Source organism: Cheilinus undulatus, linkage group 15, assembly GCF_018320785.1.
Source record: "Cheilinus undulatus linkage group 15, ASM1832078v1, whole genome shotgun sequence".
Classification (NCBI taxonomy): domain Eukaryota; kingdom Metazoa; phylum Chordata; class Actinopteri; order Labriformes; family Labridae; genus Cheilinus; species Cheilinus undulatus.
The window spans coordinates 6,870,140-6,894,444 of record NC_054879.1 but is presented as its reverse complement, the minus strand read 5'-3'; the positions used below and the strand labels follow the sequence as shown (position 1 = coordinate 6,894,444).

General features: G+C 40.0%; 1 protein-coding gene across 1 annotated transcript in view; it reads right to left on the bottom strand.

Moving 5' to 3' along the window:
* Nucleotides 1–24,305, bottom strand: part of pth2ra (parathyroid hormone 2 receptor a) — a 205,870-nt gene that overhangs the window by 159,703 nt on the left and 21,862 nt on the right. Inside the window, exon 3 of the mRNA XM_041807123.1 lies at nt 19,158–19,263. Coding sequence (XP_041663057.1) covers nt 19,158–19,263 — 106 coding nt within the window. The remainder of the gene's footprint in view (nt 1–19,157; nt 19,264–24,305) is intronic.

Below are 24,305 nucleotides of genomic sequence, written 5' to 3'. Positions count from 1 at the left end.
TACAGCTTTTACCATCTCCATTTTCATTTAGTCAAAAGACCCTGAAATACACTCGAGTTAAAAAGCAAATCTGTCCATGATTTTTGCTAATAAACAGTATTGTTTTTATTTATTTATTTTATTTTATTTTATGTTTATTTGATGTGGACATCACAATTACATTGGACAAACCAGATTGTTTGCATGTTTTAGCACAGGTGCTAATTCGCAACACTTATCCACAGGAGGCTTTTGAGATGATAAAATATTAAAAGTAATAAGAAATTATCAGTTAATAATTATGATAGGTGGTGAAGCCCGGTTAGCAACTGATGGAACATAAAGAGTTAGGTAATAAGAGAAAAAACCTCATTGGACGTGCTGGGGCTGTCATTCATGTGCTCCACACTACTGTCCAATTACAGCACTGCTGTGGATGTCAAACCTTTATTTCTAAGTGATGAATGTTGAATGATGTGCCAGTTACAGCTCTACAGGTGTTTTACAAAGACGTGATTTAATATGAAGGTACAAGGTTGCAGTAATGGCAGGCCTGCTGGCAGATTAGCTGTGTGCAGCCTGTGCAGAGAGCTGGCAGCCATATCGTCCTGAAAACCTTGACTGTAAATCTTTAGACGGCTCCTAAGTGCTGACTGGGTGAGGAAACGGTCTTCTTGGGATGCCCGCCCTGTGGCCTGTCTCTGAAATCCTCTATGTTATATTTTGGCCTTCAGTTTGGAGATGGCACCAAGACTCACTCTAAATAATGGCGCAACTTGATTTTGAGGAGCACTGACTTGAAGTTGCCCTATCACACGGACCCAATCCAGATCAGTCAGCATGGCATGCCAAGTTTTGAGGCAGACACCTTCTGACCAGCAGTGCCCAATCAGGCACCTGAGTCACTAGCAACAGCAGAATAAGCTGTGTGGCACTGGCAGAGAAGATTCGCAAATTTTGCATGGAAGCAACCCACATACTCAGCTCTGCTGCTCATCCCACAAATGCATGTTCCTTACAAATATGGCCCCATTCAAAAGAGAAATAATCAGGCTTTCCAGTGATATAAGATTTATTGCTCTGAAGCATTGTTACACCAAAGAAATAATCAACCAAACACAAATATCCTTACTTTTGTGCTCTGTTTAGATGAAATTATCCACTGTTTAAGCCATTAGCCAAGCATAAAAATGAATTTCTTATTGGTGGGTAATAAACTTCATTTTTTAGTTAAATATTGCAAGCTTCTAAATGCATTGAGATGTTTGAAAAAGTTTGAAAGGAAAGCTTGAGGCCTCAGGCTCTCTGCAGTTTGCAACTGATAACTTTCCAAAGTAATTAAAGAAGACAGTACGATTAGAGTGTGCCAACAAACTCAGCTCTCCAGTTATTATGAAAAGGCAGTCAGACACTCAGGAGGGAAAATTTCAGAGGGCCATAGCTCTCCATTAAACCAACAATTTCAGCTTCAGGAGAAAGTACAGGCCTTCCTGTGCAAGAAAATATTCTTTAAAAAAATATCTGAGCTTTCATCAGTAGGAACACTGCCTCAGCCTTGTGTTGCCTTTTTGCACACTATCTTACAACTGAACACTACTTAAATATTTATTTGAACAACATGATAAACAGCAGTGATGTTGGGGACACTGGGTCTCAAGCACATGCTGGGATGTATGACAATCAGTGGGATTTAAGAATGTCACAATCACAAAATACTCAAACTTGACAAATTTACCAATAAAAAGTTTCTTCTTCTTCAGAGAACTGAACTATTTCTATGATTTCTTCAATTTCTTCCTTCATCTAGGACTAGTTCACGCTAAGCCAGCTGACCCAGACACCCCTTCTTCCATCTGTATTTTCCAACTCCTTCTAAATTCTCAGCCCAGAAGGGATATAATCCCTGCAGTGAGGTCTGGCTTTACCTTGAAGTCCCCTTTTACATGGAAGTACCGAGATGAACTCCAAAGGAAGGCAACCAGGAGTAGGGATGAGTATTGAAATCCGGTACCAACATGGTACTGGTACCAACATATTTTATACTGGACCAAAATTCAACACGGCGCTTCATTTTTGTACCTTCAGCCGGATGTGACCAAAATGAAAGGCATAGACAGCATTATGGAATTTGAGCAATGTCTGTGCACTTACTTTATTTCAGCAGAGCCTGACTATCTTTTAATTGTTTTTAAAAATTACACCTTCCCTTGTCTTGTTCTATGTTCTAGTGGCATCTTTTTACTTTTTTTTTTTTTTACTAATGATACTAAGAAAGTGTTTATTCCCTTCTTGACTTTTAACACACTTTGGTTCTCTTGAAAGTGTCAGTTTAGGCACCAGTATCATAAAAAATCCAAACCATACCCCAGGGCTGCCCATAAAGGGGGTAAAGAGGAAAGTATTCTTAGCCCAGCCAAAATAGGGGGTCCAATAACTGTCCATCTTAAATTTAGGCTCTGATAACTTACATTCTCTTTAGTTTTACCTGAATAACAATCCCTTTAGTCAAAGCAACAAATATCTATTTATTTACTTATGCCATACTACATAGCTTTCTTCAAAATTTCAGCCTCTTTTCTTGAAACAGAATTAAAATTGGGTTAAAAGTGGCAAAAATGTGTTTAAAATGGCACAAATGGGTTGAAAATGGAAATAAAATGGGTTTTCAATGGTAATAAGAAGCAGATAAAGTGGTGAAAAAGAGTTAACAGTTGCAAAAATGACCAGAACAGAGTGAAATGTAGTGAGTGAAATCAGCAAAAATTGGCAGATGAAGTGGTGAAAAGGGGTTACAAGTGGCAAAAAAAAAAAAAAAAAAAAAAAAAAAAAAGGTTTAAAAGAGGCAAAACTGGCAGAAAAGTGGTGGAAATGGTACAGAAAGTGGCAAGGTGGCTTAAATTTGGTCAAATGGGCAGAAAAAGTTGTGAAATCAATTAAAAGGGGCAAAAATGGATGAAAGAGGCAAACATGGGTTAAAATAGGCAAAAAAAAAATGGCTAATAGTAAAAAAAAAAAAAAAAAAAAAAAAAAAAAGGTTAACAATGGGAAACAAATAGGTAGAATTTGGCTAAAATGGGTTAACAGAGCCGAAAAATGGGTCAGCAGTGGCAAAAACTGCAGAAAAATTGCTGAAAGGGGGTTAAACGTGGCAAAAATGGTTTACAGTTGCACAGTAAGGGTTAAATGTGGCAAAAAAATGTGAAAGAGGCAAACTGGGTAAAAAAGGGTGCAAATTTGATGAAAGTGGCAAAATGGGCTGGAAAAAGTGGTTAAATGAGGTTAAAAATTTGCAAAAATAAATAACTTCAACCTCAGACCCAGTAAAAGCTCGACACACTTTTCAGCTCCAAAATGAAGAAACTGTTAGCCATGACGCTAGCAGCAGTGCCACTGATCCAACACACATGCACTGATATCAGTAAATCCCAACTGGGGAAGGCCCATTCTTTGGGTTTTTCAGGGGCCCAGCCTAATCTGTGGGTGGTCCTGCAATGCCCAACCCTAACATTTAGGCATCCTGTTAAGAGGCCTGAACCATCCTAACAGGTCCTCTCAACATGAAGGAGCAGTTCTACTCCTAGCTCACTCTGCATGTCTAAACCCCCAACCCTGTCTCTAAGGCGAGCCCAGCCAGCCTCAATTTGACCATTTGTATCTGTGAACCCATTCCTTAAGTCATTATCCACAGCTCATGACCACAGGTGAAGACTGGAACATAGTCTGACTGAGGAAAGCTTTTCCTTCTCTCAGCTCCTCTCTCCACGATGGTCCATCACATCTCAAGACACTTGAACTCCTTCACTTGGGGCAGAGACTCACTACCCAAGAGGGGATATCCTTCTTGCCTTGCTCTCGGCTGCAAATCACCTCTGTCTTCTTAGTACGGGTGCAACAAAATACACAATAAACACTGGAGACTCAAAAGAGAGTACAAGAATTGATAACGACTTAAGTTGGCACACGCAAGTGGCAAGTGTTTGTGACCGAATCCACCAGCACATGCATTTTCTCCGTCGACTCAGAGTGTTTGGTGTGTGTTGGAATATTATGTTGATTTTCTTCAGAGCAACTACTGAGTCTGTGTTACGGTACGGTATTACCAGCTGGTTTGGCAATTTAACTGTTAAATTAAAAACTCAAAAACAAAATCTGACAAAAACGGCAGGCAACATCATTGGTATGGCAGTACCTGTAACTCCTCAAGACTCGTTTGAACAAACAACCCTAAGACTTTGCAGACAGTATTTTATCTGACTCGTCTCATGCACTGCATTGTGAATATGTTTCACTTAACTCAGGAAGGAGGTACAGAGCTCCCCTTTGTAAACATAACAGATACGAACACTCGTTCATCCCACTGTCAGTGAAGCTCATAAATGAGCAGCTTGCTCAGGATGTACAGACAAGACAATTTGAGGCCATGTGATGCTGCATTTGCACTGAGATTCTAGTGTGCACTTTTTATCTGATCTGATCCTGTTAACTATTTATTTTTATTTATTTTATTTATTCTGCAATTGGTTGTTCTTTGACCACTTCTGGATGAATGAGTTAATGTGCCAAATGAGCTGTATGTGTTGTCTGTGCAGCAGATCCCTCTGCCCAAGACAAATTTCTCCCAAGGGAGACCAATAAAGACATTTTGACCAAGAGGGGAGGAACAAGATAGCACGTTATAACTCGAAACTAAAGTGGGGATTTTAAGCTAATTATAACACAACCATGACAATACTGATCATGTGATTTTGTATGAGGAAAAAACAATCAACTAAAGCCTGAAATATGTTTTGCTTTAACATCATCTCACCTGAAGTCCAGAGTGCAGATTGTCAAACTGTATGCAGGCTTCATTTTATAGTGTATTAAATCCAACACCAAATACATGAAAAAAAATAATGCTCATTGACCGTTTTTCACATTTTTACAATATCTCTGTGGTGTAAAACACGACGTAATGAGAGTCACAGCAGTGTGCTTTCACATAATCGTAACTTTTCATTATCAGTCATTGTGCTGGCTGAGCTCTCCATGCTCAAACCAAAAACTTAGAAATGTCTCTTTAATAATATCCTGTATTTGAGGACTGACCCCTGATCCATGTGGCACTCTGACATTTTTGGAACTAGTCCTAAATGATGAATGAAGGATGTGCTAGCACTGTAAATGTGACTCCACACACACAGCAGTAATGGTGTCAGACTGTTTTTATTTTTCTTTTCTTTGTGACCTTCCTGCTGTAGCAAACAAACCCTGCGAGTGGTCTAACCACCTTTTCATTCTCAAGCATTTCCATCATAAGTGTTACTTCCTTCATCGTTCTCCTGGTGGTTGTCATGACTCACTTCTGAAAACATTAATCATCTCGCTCATTATGATGCATTTTCATGAACAAAGTGCTCTGCATCGACCATTAGTGGTGAGAATGTGGGCGTGTACAAGGAAGAAGGATGAGGCTGATAACACATGAATATTTCCAGGTGGATTATGATTGATGAACAGAGCCTGCTTGAAGGTGTCAGTATATACATGGGTTTGTGAATCTCGGTATCCTGGGTGCAGACTTTACTTTTTTGTTTTGTTTTTTATACTTTTAGTATGGATGTTATCCAACATTTTATAAAGAAAAGAGACCATTGGTGACTTATTTGAAAGAAATAAGCTCTAATGTGTGTTTTTTTAATTGTTTTTCATATTTTTTGTTTAATTTAGCCAGGAAAAAACTCATTGAGATTGAAACTATCTCCGAGACAGCTGCTGTTTACAGAGTTTCAGACATACACAGCAAACATAATTAAAGACATGTAGCCAAATGCATCAAGAGACATAAGATAAATACAAAAAGCAAATGTTTACTAAAATTAACCACATGTTGCCCACTATATGGATATTTAGTATTTGTATTCAAATACATGTACTTTAATATGAATCTGGCTTCCCTTTTGCTGCTTTAACAGTTTTCACTCCTCTTCAAAGGCTTCCCATGAGATGTTGGAGTGTTTCTGTGGGAATTTGTGCCCATTCATTCTGGAGAGCATGTAAGAGGTCAAGCACTGATGTTGGATGATAAGGCCTGGCTCACAGTCTCCATTCCAGTTCATCCTGAAGGTGCTCGATGGGGTTGAGGTCAGAGCTCTGTGCAGGCCAGTCAAGTTCTTCCACCCCAGACCATGTCTTCATAGTCCTTGCATTGTGCACTGAAGCACAGCCATGTTGGGATAGAAAACGGTCTTCCCTAAACTGTTGCCACACAGTTGGAAGCATAGTATTGTCCAATACGTCTTCACTGGAGGCCCAAACCCTGAAAAACAGCCCTGGCTGTGTGTAGTCTGTTACAGATTGTCTGGGTAGAGAGCTGGCAGCCATATTGTCCTGCAAACCTTACCTGAAAATCAGTAGAAGACAGCCTCCGCTTCCTAAGTGCTGACAGGGTGAGGAAACGGTCTTCTTGGGGTGTTGTCTTCTTGAGGGGCTGACTCCACGGCCTGTCTCTGAAATCCCGTTATATGGAACTTGGTTGTCATCTCAGGGCTCACTCCAAATAAAGCTGCAACTAAGTTTTGATGATTGAAGTTGTACTAGAGCTCAAGCCCTATTCCATTTAGTCAAACATGCCATGCTGATTCTTAGAGCAGACACCTACTGACCACTGTAGCAGGGCCCATGCTCCCTGGGGGTACCAGAATCTCAAAAGCTGCAACAAAATAAGCTGTTTGGCAGAAAATATCCGGCATATTTTTTTATCAACACTTCCCACATTCTCAGCTCTGCTGCTCATCCCACAAATGCATGCTCCTTACAAATGTGGCACCATTTAAAATGGAAATAAACAGGCTTTCCAACAGTATAAGAATTATTGCAAAGAAGCATCGTAACACCAAAGAAACACTCTACCAAGCACAAATTTTCTTTTTTTTTTTTTTTTTGCTAGATTTGTTAAGCTCTTTGAGTAAATAAATTCCCATTAGTGTTTGTAACACACACTGAAAAAGAGCAGTGATAGCTTCTACTTTAATTCTTACGCCTCAGGATGCAGTATTATTGCTTTGATTACATGACTCATTCCACTGCACTGTTCAAAAACCTCCTTTATGGTTGATGAAACACTTTTTTAGACCTTTTTCCATTATTGTTGTGAAGTTAAACCCATATATTTTAATGGATTTTAATCTTGGTTTAGAAAAAGAGAGGCCTTTTCTTTTATTGGTGAATATCGGTGTCTATATTCAAATAAGTTGCTGCCGTCTTTATCTATCTTTGAATGTTCTGCTGCAAAGCTTCCACTAAATGTTGCCTGCTGTCATCTGACAGAAAGGAGACAGCATGGATCACATCGCTGTGTTCATAGGCTGTTTTATTATTGGACACAGGTAGGTTATTGCCTGGGGCCTCTTGCACCAGCCAGCCTCAAGGCAGGGGCAAAGGTGTTAATTAAATGCGAGATAAACATCAAAAATTATTTCAAAAATTAAGAGGGTTATTCATCATTTAAAAAGAGTGCCCATAGGGCATAAAAAGTATCAAGATAAAGTTTTATATTTCAAAAAAATCCCTCAGAAACTTCATATAAATAGAAAAATCAAATCCACAGTAAAAACCCCAGTTTGTGGCAGAAGAAATGATTATACTCCTGTGATGTACATACAGTGCCTGTAAAAAGTATTCAACCTTTTGGATGTTTAACCCTTTTATTGATTTTATAACCCAATCATAGTCAAAATAATTTGGCTTTTCGAAAAAAAAATATGAAAGACTTCTTTAATATTGAAGTGAAAACAGATTTCTACAGAGTAATAAGGTCAAGTGATAAAGTCACCGACCTAATTCAAAAGAGGTCCAGTCAATTGGTGCTAATAGTGTCACAATTAGTGACATGGGGATCACCTGATTGCAGTGAATGTACACAGATGGATGCAAAAAGTACATGAACAAGGCACTGAACACCCCCTGAGTTCAGCTAAATCCATCATCAAGAAATGGAAGGAATATGTCACATGTGTTAATCTGCCTAGATCAGGCCGGCCTCACAAACTGAGTGAGCGTGCAATAAGGAGACTAGAGAGAGAGGCCACCAAGACAGCTATGACTAATCTGAAGGAGTTACAAGCTTCAGCTGCTGAAATGGGAGAGACTCTACAAACAACTGTTGTTGACTGATTCTTCACTGGTCAAAGCTTTATGGGAGAGTGTCAAAGAGAAAGCCACTGTTGAAGAAAACTAAGAACTAAGATCAAACGTGGACTAGAGTTCACCAAAAGTCATGTGGAAGAAAGTTCTTTGGTCTGAGGAGACCAAATGGTGTTTTTATGGCCGTCACACATGACACCAAACACTGCACATCCCCACAAACACACCGTCCCCCTGTGAAGCATAGTGATGGAAGCATCATGCTGTGGGGATGCTTCTGGGCTGCCAGCCCTGGAGGGCTGGTAAAGGTAGAGGGTAAAATGAATGCAGTTAAGAATAGGACAGTCCCAGAGGAAAATCTTGTTTAATCTGCAAGAGAACCACAGCTTGAAGACGATTTCTTTTCCAGCAAGACAATGATCCGAAGCCTTCAGCGAAGCGACACAGCAATGTTTTAAAGACGGGAAGGTGAATGTTCTGGAGTGGCTGAGTCAAAGCCCAGACCTCAGTCCAACAGAGAATTTGTTGCTGGACTTGAAAAGAGCTGTTCACACACTGTCCCTACAACCTGACAGAGTCCAGATGTCCAGATGTGCTAGCCTGAAAGACTCTGTGCTGTGACTGCAGCCTAAGGTGCATCTAAATACTGATTTGAATGGGGGAATATTTGTGAAGTCACTTATCTTGTATTACACATATTCATTTAATTGACATTACTTTGTAGAAATCTGTTTCTGTTTGACTTTAAAGAAGTTTTTTTTGTAATTTCTGTCAACAAAGCAAGGATTGATTTATAAAACTAATAAAAGTGTAAAATATAAAAGGGGCTAAATACTTTTACAAGCACTGCATATCATTTTCTTCCCTGTAATTATTGAAGGTCGATTCTTATTTCTTCAGGACACTCCTTGCTTAAAGATACATAAAACTGTTGAGACCGTGGAGACTTGTTAATCAAAAATTATGAGCACTGCTTGTTCAGATAGGGGTGTGACCTGCAGTTATAGTAATGTGGTTTTGCTAATTGAAAATAAATGCTTTGAAGTACTTTATTTGTGCTTTGATTGCTTCATGCAAAAGAGGTGAAGAGCCTCAGATTGCTCTTTGCCTGTGGCTTCCAAATGACTAAACAGCCCCTGGCTATGTTGAGAAAATAGGAAGAGAAAAATAAGAATATTAGCTCATTAAAGGCACTCATTTCTGCAATGAATATTCTTTTAATAATACATTTTTCCAATGATTTGCTTTCTATTAAAAAACTTCTAACATATTGCATTTTCAACATTTGCATGCCACACTGATTTCCAGAGACACATCTTCTATATGTTTTGCAAACAAATGCTGTTATAACAGAGCCCACTGGTCATTTTCTCTTTGCAGGATTAATGCAAACACAGTCTAGACTGAAACTAAGAGCCTCTCATGACAAGAGAAAGTGAAACAAACACTTTTAAAGCCACACACACCTCTACTGACTCATCTGATTTCTGCATCGAACAACTACATAACTCTGTGAATGTTTGAAGCATTGTTAAGCACAACGTTCAAATTTCACATAATAAATGTTACATAAATATGTAAATATCAATCAGTCAAAAAAGTGGAACATCATAATGTTCAAACAGTCATTCAACACTCCTGTTTTGAAACAGAACAGCTCTTTCTTCACATGCATGTCTACAGTACCTGCCTCAGTATCAGTTCTTCTGGAATATCCACAAATGCCTTCTATTCTTGGATATTCTTGCAGGTAAAAATATTGCAGCATCAAGTAACATCTTAGGCGGCATGCTGTTGTTTCCAATTAGTGATTTTAGATTGGGAGAAAATTCAAATTATTCCTCCTTCAAGTAAAGTTCCCATCATGATATTGGCTATATATCAACCACAATTAAAAAAAATAATACTGGGACTGTTGTTATTTGTTCATTTGGCTAAAATAAATGCATTTAAGCTATTAGAATGTAATTTGCTGTTTATCATCTTCATACTTTGTAGTGTTCAGAGCAGAGCGTGATAGAAAGGCCTACACGATAGTGAAGCAAATATGAGTCAAGAGTGGATGATGTTAATGGCAGTGATGATGAGTGGCTGCCAGAAAAGGAAGGATTAGTTGATGCCAGTACTGGTGATAGTGGAGCTGAGGATGCTGAAGGAGCCAGGGATGCTGAGAAGTCACCCCTAAGATCTGGTCTGACCCTGGGTATCACTGACCCCAGCTGGCCATGATGCTACATGCACCCAAAAAACAAAGCACATCTGCATGCTGTGTCTCATGGCTTTGCCATGGGTGCCTGGGTGCTTTTCCAGTTTTATACATTATATGGTCTTCTCTTTTGAAGCCTGTTTGTCACTGTTGAGAGGCATTACTACTTTCATTTGCAAGGTAACAGCTGGGCATGGCTAAACTTGTGCCAGTGTCAATATGGCTAACTGCATTTTCACCTGCTTACACATACACACTTGCTCACCAACTGAGACGCCTGCATGGACTACAGAGGTCACTGCTGCTTTATACAACATTCTGAAGACACAAACCCTGAGAGTAAAGGCCAAACCACTGTTAACATGGCTCATGAAAAGGGGATTTGATTTGTTAACCTGCTGTGCATGGGGCAAATTGGACAGATTTATAGTTAATGTAGATACTATTGTAGAGTCGACTATTTAAATTAGGAATTCCCTGCATTGGTCCTGATGATGCCCAACAGCAAAAGATGTACAAGCTAATGACGGCATAAGGCCGTGTAAACCCTGGATCATATTTAGAAAAACGCTATAAATCAAGTGACCAAACCAGGGGAATTTTTTTGACAGGAAGTAAAAGGAATTTCCGGCACTGGAGTTGACCAAGACATATAGTGCCATAAACACTAAGACAGCCTGTGCAAGACCAGGTTTTTGGCACCAGCAATGATCAAAGGTGAGTACCAGGCAAGGCTGGAGGTGGAGGATGATGTATTGTTATGCAGCCCTGCATCAGCCGCATAGATGCAAACTCATACTTCCCACTAAATTAGAGTGTAGAGCAAAAATCTACGGAGCCCTAGACATGACATGGTCAAAAAAAATGTAATTGTGGCCACAATATAGCTATAACATGTGCACGAAATACTAATTCATGGCTACAAAATACCAATTTGTGGCCACAAAGTAGGTAAAATGTGCACATGAAATACTAATTAATAATATTGAAATCATTCCTGGACTACTGGGTAAGCTAATTGAGCACACCTTCTCTCAGGTCTCAGGTAAAGGCAGTAGAGGGGCTAAAGCTACAGGATGTACAGGGATAGTATGATTAAATTTTATTTCCGTCTGGGAATGAGCTACAAAGACATTCTAGAAAGCCTGGCATTGCAAGGCACCATAATTACCGAGAGGCATTTAAACAGAATAATGAGAGTCAGGTTGGTTCACTGGAGGAGGTACGACTTGGACGCCGGGTTAGAAAGGTGCGCTTGATTTGCTTGACCAGCTGTCCAGGAATGATATTAATGTTATTAATTAGTATTTCATGCACACATTACACCTACTTTGTGGCCACAAATTGGTATTTTGTGGTCATGAATTAGTATTTCATGCGCACCTTATAGCTATATTGTGGCCACAATAAAAAGTTTTTTGACCATGTCATGTCTGGGGCTCCGTAAAAATCAGGGTGTATTGGCAAAATGTTCATTACTAAAACCAAACAACTGCTTGTCTGGGAAAGATGGATGTTTAAAAACACAGACTAAAATTTAAAAATGTTAAATAAAAATGCTTAAAGCTAAGGCATAAATGTTTGAAATTATGGTTGTTTAAATCATGTTTGTCATGAGAATGGGGGTCTATGGAGTAAATCATGTTCTCTTGGGGGAGGCTCACTTTCCCACACTTTGAAAACCCCAGTTCTAGAGGTTGTAGAGTGTGTGGACAGGATTATTTTTTCAAACAGAGGAGGAAGACTTCTGTTTTAAATAGCCTACATGGACAAGGCCTCAGGCTGAACACCTACCCCGCTCTGATTCAGGTTATGTTGAGAATAAGAGGTCATAATGTGAAACCTCCACCCACTGACCGATCAGAACTCCAGACCGCAGAGATCTGAGAGCTGATCATGAGTGAGGAGGAGGGATGGAGACTGACAAACACTGGGTCTCTAAAATTCTACTGATATCAGGTTAAGGTTAACATTCAGGTCAACTTTATTCTTCTAGAGGGGCAATGTGGTTTACAGCCAGAGAAGACTAAAACAAAACACAGAATACACAACAAAGTCAGGTTACCAAACATGCAGATGTAGGCCCCTTCAGTTTATAGGGAAAGATCAAATCATGTTACCAAAGAGGCCAAAAGAAGCCAGAATAAATTAACTCTTATATACACTATATTGCCAAAAGTATTCACTCACCCATCAAAATAATTGATATCAGGTGTTCCAATCACTTCCATGGCCACAGGTGTATAAAATCAAGCACCTAGGCATGCGGACCATTTCTAAAAACATTTGTGAAAGAATGAGTCGCTCTCAGGAGCTCAGTGAATTCCAGCGTGGTACTGTGATAGGATGCCACCTGTGGAACAATATCAGTTGTGAAATTTCCTAGGTCCTAAATATTCCACGGTCAACTGTCAGTGGTATTATAACAAAGTGCAAACGATTGGGAACGACTAGAACTCCGCCATGAAGTGGTAGGCCATGTAAAATGATGGAGCAGGGCACATGGTGTGCAGAGGTGGCCAACTTTCTGCAGAGTCAATCGCTACAGACCTCCAAACTTCATGTGGCCTTCAGATTAGCTCAAGAACAGTGCGTAGAGAGCTTCATGGAACGGTTTTCCATGGCCGAGCAGCTGCATCCAAGCCATACATCACCAAGTGCAATGCAAAGCGTCGGATGCAGTGGTGTAAAGCACGCCGCCACTGGACTCTAGAGCGTTCTCTGGAGTTGGCAGATGGAGAATCGCGCTTCTCCATCTGGCAATCTGATGGACTGGTCTGGGTTTGGCGGTTGCCAGGAGAACGGTACTTGTCTGACTGCATTGTGCCAAGTGTAAAGTTTGGTGGAGGGGGGATTATGCTGGGCTTGGCCCCTTAGTTCCAGTGAAGGCCAGTCTTAATGCTTCAGCATACCAAGAGGTTTTGGACAATTCCATGCACCCAACTTTGTGGGAACAGTTTGGGGATGGCCCCTTCCTGTTCCAACATGACTGTGCACCAGTGCACAAAGCAAGGTCCATAAAGACATGGATGAGAGAGTTTAGTGTGGGTGAACTTGACTGGCCTGCACAGAGTCCTGACCTCAACCTGATAGAACACCTTTGGGATGACTTAGAGCAGAGACTGAGAGCCAGGCCTTCTCGGCCAACAACAGTGTGTGACCTCACAAATGCGCTTCTGGAAGAATGGTGAAAAAATTCACATAAACACACTCCTAAACCTTGTGGAAAGCCTTCCCAGAAGAGTTGAAGCTGTTACAGCATCCAAGAGTGGACCAACGTCATATTAAACCCTATGAACAGGATGTCACTGAAGTTCATATGCGAGTCAAGTCAGGTGAGCAACTACTTTTGGCAATATAGTGTATATGCTTCAACAAAACTCTTCAAAATTTGTCCCTGCAATTTTACCGTACATTTTTATAATGCAGTTAAATCCGTTCCCTTTTTAAGAATGAGGGATTCAAACCAGCAGATGACAGAGAAAGTTAAATGGACTCAGCAAAACAAGAATAAAACATAACAGACAAGTCGATATTAAAAGTTACAGAGGTCAGGGAACTGTCTTTGATTGTGCCAATATAGTTGTACTGCTGTACAATTTCAACAGCCTGGACATGAATAAAACAGGGAGAGTAGGTGGACACTTCTTTTTAAAATCAATAATCATTTCTTGAGTTTTTTAAAACATTTTTATTCAAAGATGAGCCCTCACACCCATCAGGAAAATCAATCAGCACAGGGTTGGTGTCATGGTCATTAAGAATTGATACAATCACTGAATCATCAGCAAACTTCACAATATGTCTGCGAACAGCTGATGGCAAACTCAGTCATGATTCTGAAAGGTTACAGTGCCTGTAAAAAGTATTCAGCCCCTTTGAACAATCAGTCATGGTCAATACAGTTTGGCTTTTTGACCGAAAAAAATGAAAAATCCTCTCTAATGTCCACGTTATTTTATTTATTCATTTATCTATGTTTGCACAAGAAAAAAAGAATTACAATTTGTGTACAGCTTTCACAAGGAAAGTACATATGTGAATTTGTGCAGGTGAGGTAAGGAAACCCGAGGAGTGAAAACCGATTTCTTCAAAGTAATGTTAATCAACCAAAAATATGTGACTGCATGAAAATTCACCCCCTTTAAAGTTACCGACCTAATTCAACAGAGGTCCACCAGACTGGTGCAAGTAGTCTCACAATTAGTGAAATGGGATCACCTGAGTGCAGTGAATGTGTCTCAAGTGATTGCAGTAAAAAGACACCTGTGTCTGGAAGGTTCAGTATTCCTGGCTACCATTACACCATAAAGACAAAGAACGCTCCAATGGATGCAAAGGGGGGGATGGATGCAAAAAATACCCAAGGCATTGAACATCCCCAAGTTCAGTTAAATCAATCGACAAGAAATGGAGGGAATATGGCACATGTGCAAATCTACCTCAATCAGGCCGTTCTCACAAACTGAAGAAGCAAGAAGGAGACTAGCGAGAGAGACCACCAAGACAGCTACGACTACTCTGAAGGAGTTACAAGCTTCAGCAGCTGAGATGGGAGAGACTCTGCAGACGACAACTGTTACATGTTTTCTTCACCAGTCAAGGCTTTATGGGAGAGTGGCAGAGAGAAAGTCACTGTTGAAGAAAACTCAGATTAATCTGGACTACAGATCACTAAAAGGCATGTGGGGGACTCCATGGTCAAGTGGAAGAAAGTTCTTTGGTTTAATGAGACCAAAATGGTGCTTTTTGGCAGACACCAATCACTGCACATCACAACAAACACACCTGGCAGCATCATACAGTGGGGATGCTTCTCAGCAGCCGGCCCTGCAAGGCTTGTAAAGGTAGGGGGTAAAATGAGTGCAGTGAAATATAGGAAAATCCTGGAGAACAGTCTTGTTCAGTCTGCAAAAGAACTCCAATTTGGGAGAAGATTTATTTTCCAAGACAATGACTTTGAGCATACAGAAAAAGATACACAAAAATGGTTTAAAGACAACATGGTGAATGTTCTGGTGTGGCCGAGTCAAAGCCCAGACCTCAATAACAAAGAGAATTCGTGGTTGGACTTGAAAAGGGCAGTTCACGCCTTAAGAGAGCAGTTTTTGCAAAGAAGAATGGAGTAAAATTGCAGTGTTCAGATGTGCATGCCTGATTGAGACCTATCCACACGGACTCAGTGTTGTGATTGCAGCCAAAGGTGACTCTACTAAATACTGACTTGAAGGGGGTCAGTATTTATCCAGTGAATACTTTTTATAGGTACTGTATGTCCAACAGTCCAGCAGTTGGTCTCATTTAGTCCTCTTAAGGGAAAACTTACTTTTCCTCACCAAAGTTTAATTTTTGGTGAGTCTCACTCTAGTCTTTCTCATGGAAAAGGTAGTCAACCAACATTTTCAGTCATAGTTTCAGTCAACAAAGTTAAAATTGTGGTTAAAGGATTGTCATTACATTTTAGTCTAATTTTAGTTTGCTTCATGCTGTTCCTTTTGTTGCCATTAAGGTTGCATTTGAATTTAAAACTGTCAGACACCACAAGAAAAATCTGAGAAAGAGCATTTATTTAGGAAAGAAACAAAGTTATGGCAACCATAATTATGAGCCTTCTGTAGGCCTAAACTTCATAATTTAAACTTAGCACTTTTTCTTTTGTCTACCACTTCTTCCTGCTTTTTATGTTTGATCATGTTAGTCTGTAGTCGTCCGTTTATATCTTCGATACTTCGATGGAGTTTGTTACAGCTGATGTCAGGCTCGTTCATGATTTTGGAAGGTTATATGAAGCTAACTTCGCCTCTTTGATGTGACTGTGCTAATGTTAACTTGTGTTGACAGTCGGCTCCATGTAAGCTCCATGTACACCATGTAAGCTGAGCTCAATGTGGAGTATAGGCCCCTGGTGCTGTCTAGAGCATAAATCTGTCATTAGCTTTGATACTTAAGCAGATTTCTGAGGAGATTTACAGATAGATGAGATGGGAAATAAAGTAGGAAAATAGTTATATAAAAGCTAACTTTTTAGGAAAAGAGTACAAATCTTGGTATTGTATCAAATACTTAAGTAGGTAAGATCCTATGACTCATCCCACACATTATTCTGTTTACTTTTTGACAAAGGTGACAGGGAGAAACCTGTATGCACTGCACATTCAGACGAGTGGGCTGATTTGTTTCCCCTCTAGTGTGAGTGGGAAATAATTGCACTCGGGAGCTTTCACCAGCTTGAACTGTCTGTGGTTGTTCCAGACTCAGGTTGCTGTAAACCTCCCTTATTTCAAGGTAAGAAAAAAAAAAAAAAAAAAGAAAGTTTTTAGTGTTTTTTTTTTCATCAGAAAAGATAAAAAGAGACACTTTAAATTTCAGTTTTTTCACCAAGGGCGTCCCTTATGAACCCAGAAGCGTGCTCAGACTCACTCACAGTAAATATGACTCACTCAGACAGCAGCAGGAGCAGAAACTGTCTTCACAGATCGATATTCACGGTCATCACTGAGACTATAAATGACATCAGAGGGTTTTTACTGGTACAGGCTCAAGGTTTAAGGACTCTGTCATGGCTTCAGTGTTTTTAGAATTTAGTATACGGTACTGAATCCCTGAGAGATTTAAATAAAAATCCCATTATAGTGGTTTAATACTGCAAGAAAGCAAGGGCATAAACTAATTTATTTATATGTGACCTTAGGGTCTGTGGAGACGTATGAAAAAGTATTACAAATAAAATATTCATTGTGTTGACAGATGTCATTGCTTCATAAAAACTCTGTTTATCATCTCACCAGTGAGTTGGACACAGTTTAAGGTGCTCTCAGAGCTTCGGCATTGCGACTGGGCTGTGACACCCAACGGCAGGCTGTTCTGGCGTCACATCCTGCTTTGCTGAGCAGTGCATGTGCACAAACTTGGAAACTGAAGAAGAGAGCCTGAATGACTCATATAGGGGTCACTCTACCAAATCCGTGTAAATTCAGAGTGAGAATTTGTTGAAAATTTGTATGCTATTTCACAAACACTTTTACCACATATCTGAAGCACTACATCTAAGGGATACATATCTAGTTAAGGTACACTCAACATTCATTTTCTTTCCCCAAATATGTCACTACTGCTTAGAAATAAAAAATTCCTTTAATTGTTTTAATTTTGCGAATTTTGTTTCACCCTTAAAGTCTTAAAGAAAACATTTGATTTTCAGACTTTGCAACACTGTAACTTAAAAACAGTTCTACTTCTGTACTCACTATTTGTCCTTTAGAAAGAGGAAGTCTTTCTTTATTGTTGGTACAAAATTGTTTTTTTTTTTTTTTTTTTTTTTTTACTGTAGAATTCTTAAATTTGCAGCAAAACCACAAAATCAATTTAAATATTTTAACTTCCCTTCAAAATAAATCAAAGAGATATATAAATAAATCCATTCACAAAAATAATCACTAGAATTATATTTTCATTCATTGAAATTTAGGTGTTAGAGTTTGGGACAGCCACTTCCCAATACAAAGACACATATAAAGGAGGACATATTATATATTTAATGAAATGCTATCTGAATTAATGCATTTGTACTGAACAGATCTTAACATGACATTAATACATATCAAGAGTGTGAAGATCTAATTGTCGTTAAAGGGACTGCAAGTTGCATGAATTCTGTAGAATGGCTCGTAGACACAGAGAGGCTGTGATTTGGCCCTCAGAGTCACTGCAGACAGGAACTGCTTTGAATTATGACTCTAATTCCCTGAAGCGCAAGGACTTTTTGTAGAAATGTGAATATTTTGAAGACTTTTTCACATAATGTTTTTTTTTAACTTTTTTTGTCTCAAGAAAGTTGGGAGAGGAGGAAGTGTGTGCTTAAAACCCTTACTCATTAACATAAACTGTGTTTTATACATAAAAATCTTTGAGTTTCAATTTCCAAATCAATTTTTCTTTAGTTGTTATAGCTCCATAACTTTTTTAAAAACTCCAGTGGCATTACTTCAGTGCATATATTCTTAAAGCCCAGGTTGTCCTGAAAAAAATGACATTTAGAGCTTGACTGTGCACCACAGGGTTGATGTTTAATGATCTTTTGAGGACAAAAATTCCAGACGAGACACAACTGTTAAAAAAACAACTCTGGGATCAGAGGGTTAATGCCCATAAACTCATTCCATAGGCTATTTAGCAAATATAAATCAGACCCAGAACTAGGGATATTTGAAACTAGCCATTCAAAGAGTCACAATCAGCACCATTGCTGGTCTCCCCCAGCATCACTGCTCTGGGGCTAGGATGGATAAGTGGTAAGGTCGCCACATGTACATGGACAGCAGGGGTCCAAGTCTGGCCTTTCCTACGTCATTCCCCACTTTCTCACCCCTTTTTTCAACTCTATTCTCTCCTCCAAGATAAATAAAGGCATAAAAAAACAAAAATAAATCTTAAACAAAGAAAAGCGTCACAAATCTGGGCTGTAATGCAACCCCCTGCAACTAACAGTGGGTGTGACTCTGGTTAAGTCAGGTGTGAATGTGTCTTAACTGAGTTAGTTTAGAATAGTCACAGAACCTCTCAGCAGCAATGGCTGTTGGATGGCAGTGCAAAGGCATGAAGACTTTAAGCTGAAAGAGTGTTTACTTGCAGATGGGATTGAATGTTTTGTCATTTTAGATAACCTGTGCTCAATTTGTGACTGTTTTATACACTGTCTTAGCTTGAGACTATCTGACTGAAAAGATTTTACACTTGGAAATGGAATTTAAAGCATCAACAACCTTACATTGTACGATATCCTGATTTAAATGCTATATAATCACTTTTAGTTGATATCAGCAAACAGCAAATGTTCTGTGGTTTTTACCTGTGGACCCTGGCTCAATGTTGGAGAGGTTCTGGTAGCACTGCAGTTGTATTTCGTAAAGGATGTACATCTGCTCCTGTGCAGAGAGAGGACCATCAAACCCCATCTGTGAAAGACGACAAAAAAGAGGAGATGTCACAGAAAGCAGTGGCATACTGTGCATGTGGGATCAAACGCCTGGCAGGCAGTAAAATCAAACTAATCTGAAAACGACAATTAAAACAGGGAGGTGGAACAAAGTGAGGGTAGCGTGACGTGGGTCAACATGGTTCTGGGCAGCACAGCTGGAGGCCGGCTGCACTGACAAGACTTTTGATCTGGTTTTCCTTTATCTTGTTTCAACGATGGCGCATTTTCTCTTATTTTGATTGGCAGGTTTCTATTATTGATGGCAGATTTTATTCTATCTGCTTTCATTCACCTTGTTTCTGCTGATTTTTCCTTGTTTTCCAGAAGGTTTCTCTAAAGTATCAAGCACTGTCTTGACTTTTCTGAGCTGTGTACAAGTTACCTCCTATCTATGCAACAATACAACCATCAGGTACAAATAAAGCCACCCAACCTAACTTAACCTGCATTTTCACCTCTGCTACAGCACTGCAGGACCAGACTGGGCTAATGCCGGCTCTTCTGCTGTCCACTGTGGCTAAACTTTGCTGAGTGTGCACAGCGAGATTTATGCTCTGTGGTGCACTGAGACTTTAAGACTGAAGATGTGCAGAAGTCAGATTTGTACTGTGTGGAAAAGCAGATGCTCTCATTCCCCCATGATGAAGAGCAGCAGTTAAAGAAGGAAGTGATAGAAGGGCCCAGTAGCTGGTGGCTCTCAGTCATTAGCAATGATGACGGAAATTCTGGCAGCTCCTCATTAGATCAAAGTGTCCTTGTTTGTCATGATCATTCACAAATTGCAGTACATCGCCCTGTGCACTGGGTGCATGCATCTACAGTATACGTTTATTAAAATCTTTGGAATAAAAATGAAATCCATGGTTAATTTCTCTTCTTTCTTCCTTTCTTTTCAATGCTGCTTTGAACAAACTGGTTATTAAGGCCTTCAAAAGCCTAACAAACCCTGATGGAGTCTCTAGGGGCTGGACTGGTATTTGTGCTCATTTCAGGCTGTCATGGTTCAGACGTCATGGCTCTGTGCATGCAGTCTCATGACAAATATGTGCAGACAGTGAAAAATAGGCAGAACATTATCCACACTAATGACATAGCTCCCATCTGCAGCACTCAAATGATGGTCTATATATCTCTACAAACAGATATCTGCATTAAAGTGTGACTAACAGTCCCCTATAGAGCAAACCTTTCAACATGAGCCACCAATATGAGCTGATGCTGTGTCCTCAAGACAGTCAGTATTTGATTTCCTTCAATGAATCAGGAATAATAATCAGTCCAACCTTCATGCAGCAAGCACATTTTTAAATTGTTGTTTTTCTTCTGTTGATGACAGACTGTTTACTGTTTCACACCTCTGAGATGTTACAGACCAAGAAATGATGCAGGCACACCATATGTACAAAAGTTTTCAGTCGCCTGACCGTTACACCAACAGAGACTGTGATAACACTATTTAAATGCATGCATTTAGACCTCCTTTGCAGCTATGACAGACTCCACTCTCCTTGGAAGGCTTTCCACAAGACCTTTGAGTGTTTCAATGGGAATTTGTGCCCATTCATTCTGTAGAGCCTTTATGAGGTCAGGCACTGATGTTGGACTAGAAGGCCTGGCGCTCAGCTGTCCCAGTTCATCCAAAAGATGGGGCTTAGGTCAGGACTCTGTGCGGGCCAGTCAAGTTCTTCCACATAAGACTCATCAACCCATGCCTGTCAGGAAGATCAGCCTGGTAACTCACTAAGTGTGAGTCAGTTATTGCACTGCCAGGTGTGTGTGGCTGACTGACACTGATTAGGGCCAGGTATACAGCTAAACATGCATGAAACAGTTATATAAAATAAGGGAAAACAAAAATAATATAAAAAAGGACTTTGAGTGAACTTTAGATTTCTGCCTATCAAAGTTGGGATCCTAGATGCAAGGTCCTAAATCCGTGGTCTATAAACTGCTGCAACTTTTTTTAATTGCAATGCTCTGCCACTTCTCTCTTCTCTTCTTTTATATTAGTGTCCCAGAGAGCAAATTGGGTTGCAGCGAGAAGCACAAAAAACACATAAGACACTTCTTCTTTGGGTGGTGTTGTTGTGAAAAACAAGGGTCCTAGAGCTACAGTCCTGAATCTGCCGCCCTAAAACTGCTGCCTGCGAGCCTGCGGATACATACCATTGGGAAGAAGAGGGTGGAAGGGAAAAATTTTAAGGAAAACACCAATACATCAGATGGTTTGAAAATCCAGATTAATGCTAGAATTAAGATTATTAACCCACATTGATGACCCTTTTTTTGATAATAGACACAGGTGGAGTAAAAAAAAACATATCTTTATCGTGGCAACAAGGAATGTGATCATTAAAGGGAATGATCATTTAGTGACTTTTTTTTTAAATAAAGGTTAGCTTTGCTGAAAGACAACGGTCTGTGATATAATGTAATGTAACTCAGTTTTGTTCCTATATGTACCTATCTCAGGCTTAATTGCAAAGACATTGTATTTATCATTTATTGTTTATTTTTTAAGGAGTAATTAGAAGTGAGTATGATGGGGGTGGGGGTGGGGGGTGGGGTAGAGGGCTTCCTGCACTGTTTGTGTGGGGTGGTCTTTTTAAAATAAAAAAACTGATAGTCAAGGTGATTTTATGATTGATATTAAATCAAACATTATTTAATTTAATGACTAAGTATTTCATTCAGAGGTTGAAACAGTGAACAGAATTCTCTCTTAAGGTTTGTCTGGATGGATGGATGGATGGATGGATGGGTGGATGGATGGATGGATGGATGCATGCATGGATGGATGGATGGATGACACCCATTAACCACTGGCTTCACTAGGACTATGAATCAATTTTGGATCCATTCCCAGAGGCATATAATAATCTATAAGACGATGATGATGATGTCAGTGGTTTCTGAGATTGATGAAGGGTCAAACTGACACTCTACCCCTGCTGAAATACGTTTCTCAAAGAGCTTTTAAAGGTTGCAAACATCACTTTCTTGCCTTCCTCTTTCACTTCACTGTATGTTAAAACCAGGCTGCACTATTACATCAGGGGCAATCTGGTCCCTTCCTATGCAAATGACATACCTGCACAAGAGTTCTATTCCCAAATGCCAGCCCTAATTGCCACAGGCTGTCAAAATGAAAATTACTGCTGTCTGCAAAAGATATCTCGACCAATTTTACATGTGATTACCCTATAGCAACTGTTGACTTCTCTTTGGCTATAGAAGTTAAGCTGTATGCAAATACCACAGATTTTAATGTGAAACTAATACAAAGAGTTAAAACAGCCTAGAGTAGAGTGAGACTCAAGTCCACCTAACAAGGGAACATATTTTCCAGCTGGGTGGAGAGAAAGGTCTGAAGCTATTACTCATGATAGGGGTGAGAGAGCTACTTTATCTGGACAGGCTGCTTTTGCTCGCCTCAGGGGAGAAGCTCTATAGCAGGCACAGTAACTGATATCACATCCAACAAGTCCAGTCTTATTAATCGTTTGGAAAAAAGAGGCCCCTCCTCCCCACCAAGCTCATCAGGTATATGTGGAGAGGACTGAACACAGAATGAAGTGTGGTTCTGGGGATGGGGAATTGAGGTCTGGAAAGGGACCACTGCAATCAGAGTGAGCTGTAAAATCCTTAGCACATTGGCGCCACTGTGGATCCAAGCTTAAGATAGTGCAGACAGAGGCTGAAAGGGTGTGCAATGCAATCAATTCAGTGCAAAATATCACCTGAGATTTTTTAGGGCTTTTTATGCCTTTACCAAGGAAGACAGTGGACAGAGTCAGAAACAGCAATGAGAGAGTGGGGAGAGACATGACAAGAGACAGTTCATTTTTTCTCTCATTAATCCACACTCAGTACCCCATAATGACAATAAGATCATTGCTGAGAAGTTTCTACACCTTGATTGGAGTCCATCTGTGGTAAATTAAACTGATAGGAAATGATTTGGACCTATAGAGGGCCTCACAGCTGCATATCAGGGCAATGTTCTGCCTTACTGAAGGTTCCAAGTAGCACAGAGGCCTCCATAATTCTTTTAGAGAAGAAGTTTGGCTCAACCAGGACTCCTTCAAGACCTGGTCACCCAGCCAAAGTGAGCAATCAAGGGAGAAGGGCTTAAGTATGAGAGGTGACCAAGAAATGATGGTCACTCTGACTGAGCTCCAGAGATCCTGTGTGGAGGTGGGACAAAGTTCCAGAAGGAAAACCATCACTGCAGCCCTCCACTGATCTGGGCTTTATGGAAGAGTGGATTAGAGAAAGCCTCTCTTCAGTGCAAAACACACGAAAGCCTGCTTGGAGTTTGTGGAAACTCACCTGAAGGACTCTCAGACTGTTAGAAACAAGATTCTCTGGTCTGATGAAACAGACATAGAACTGTTTGGCCTCAGGTCTAGATGTTATGTCTGGAGGAAACCAGACACCACTGATCACTGGCCCAAAACCATCCCAACAGTGAAGCATGGTGGTGGCAGCATCATGCTGTGGGGGTGTTTTTCAGCAGCAGGGACAAGGAGACTGTTCAGCATTGAGAGGAAAGCTGATTGGAGAAAATTATAGAGATATCCTTGATGAAAACCTGTTTCACTGTACTCAGGACCTCACAATTAGCCAAAGGTTCACCTTCCAACATGACAATGACCACAAGCACACAGAAAAGACAACGCAGGAGTGGCTTAGAGACTTCTCTTTGAGTAGCCCTGACTTGAATCCTGTCAAACATCTCTGGACAGACTTGAAAATGGCTGTCCACTGATGGTACCCATTCAGCCTGACTGAGCTTGAAAGGATTTGCAAAAAATGTATGGCAGAAAATCATCAAATCCAGATGAGTACAGCATTTTGTGTGACATTCAAACAGATTTGAGGCTGCAATTGCTGCCAAAGGTGCTTCAACTAAGTACTGAGTAAAGGGTCTGAATACTTATGTCATTGTGATATTTCAGTTTTTTTCTTTAAATAGATTTGCAACATTTTCTAAAATTCTGTTTTCACTTTGTCATG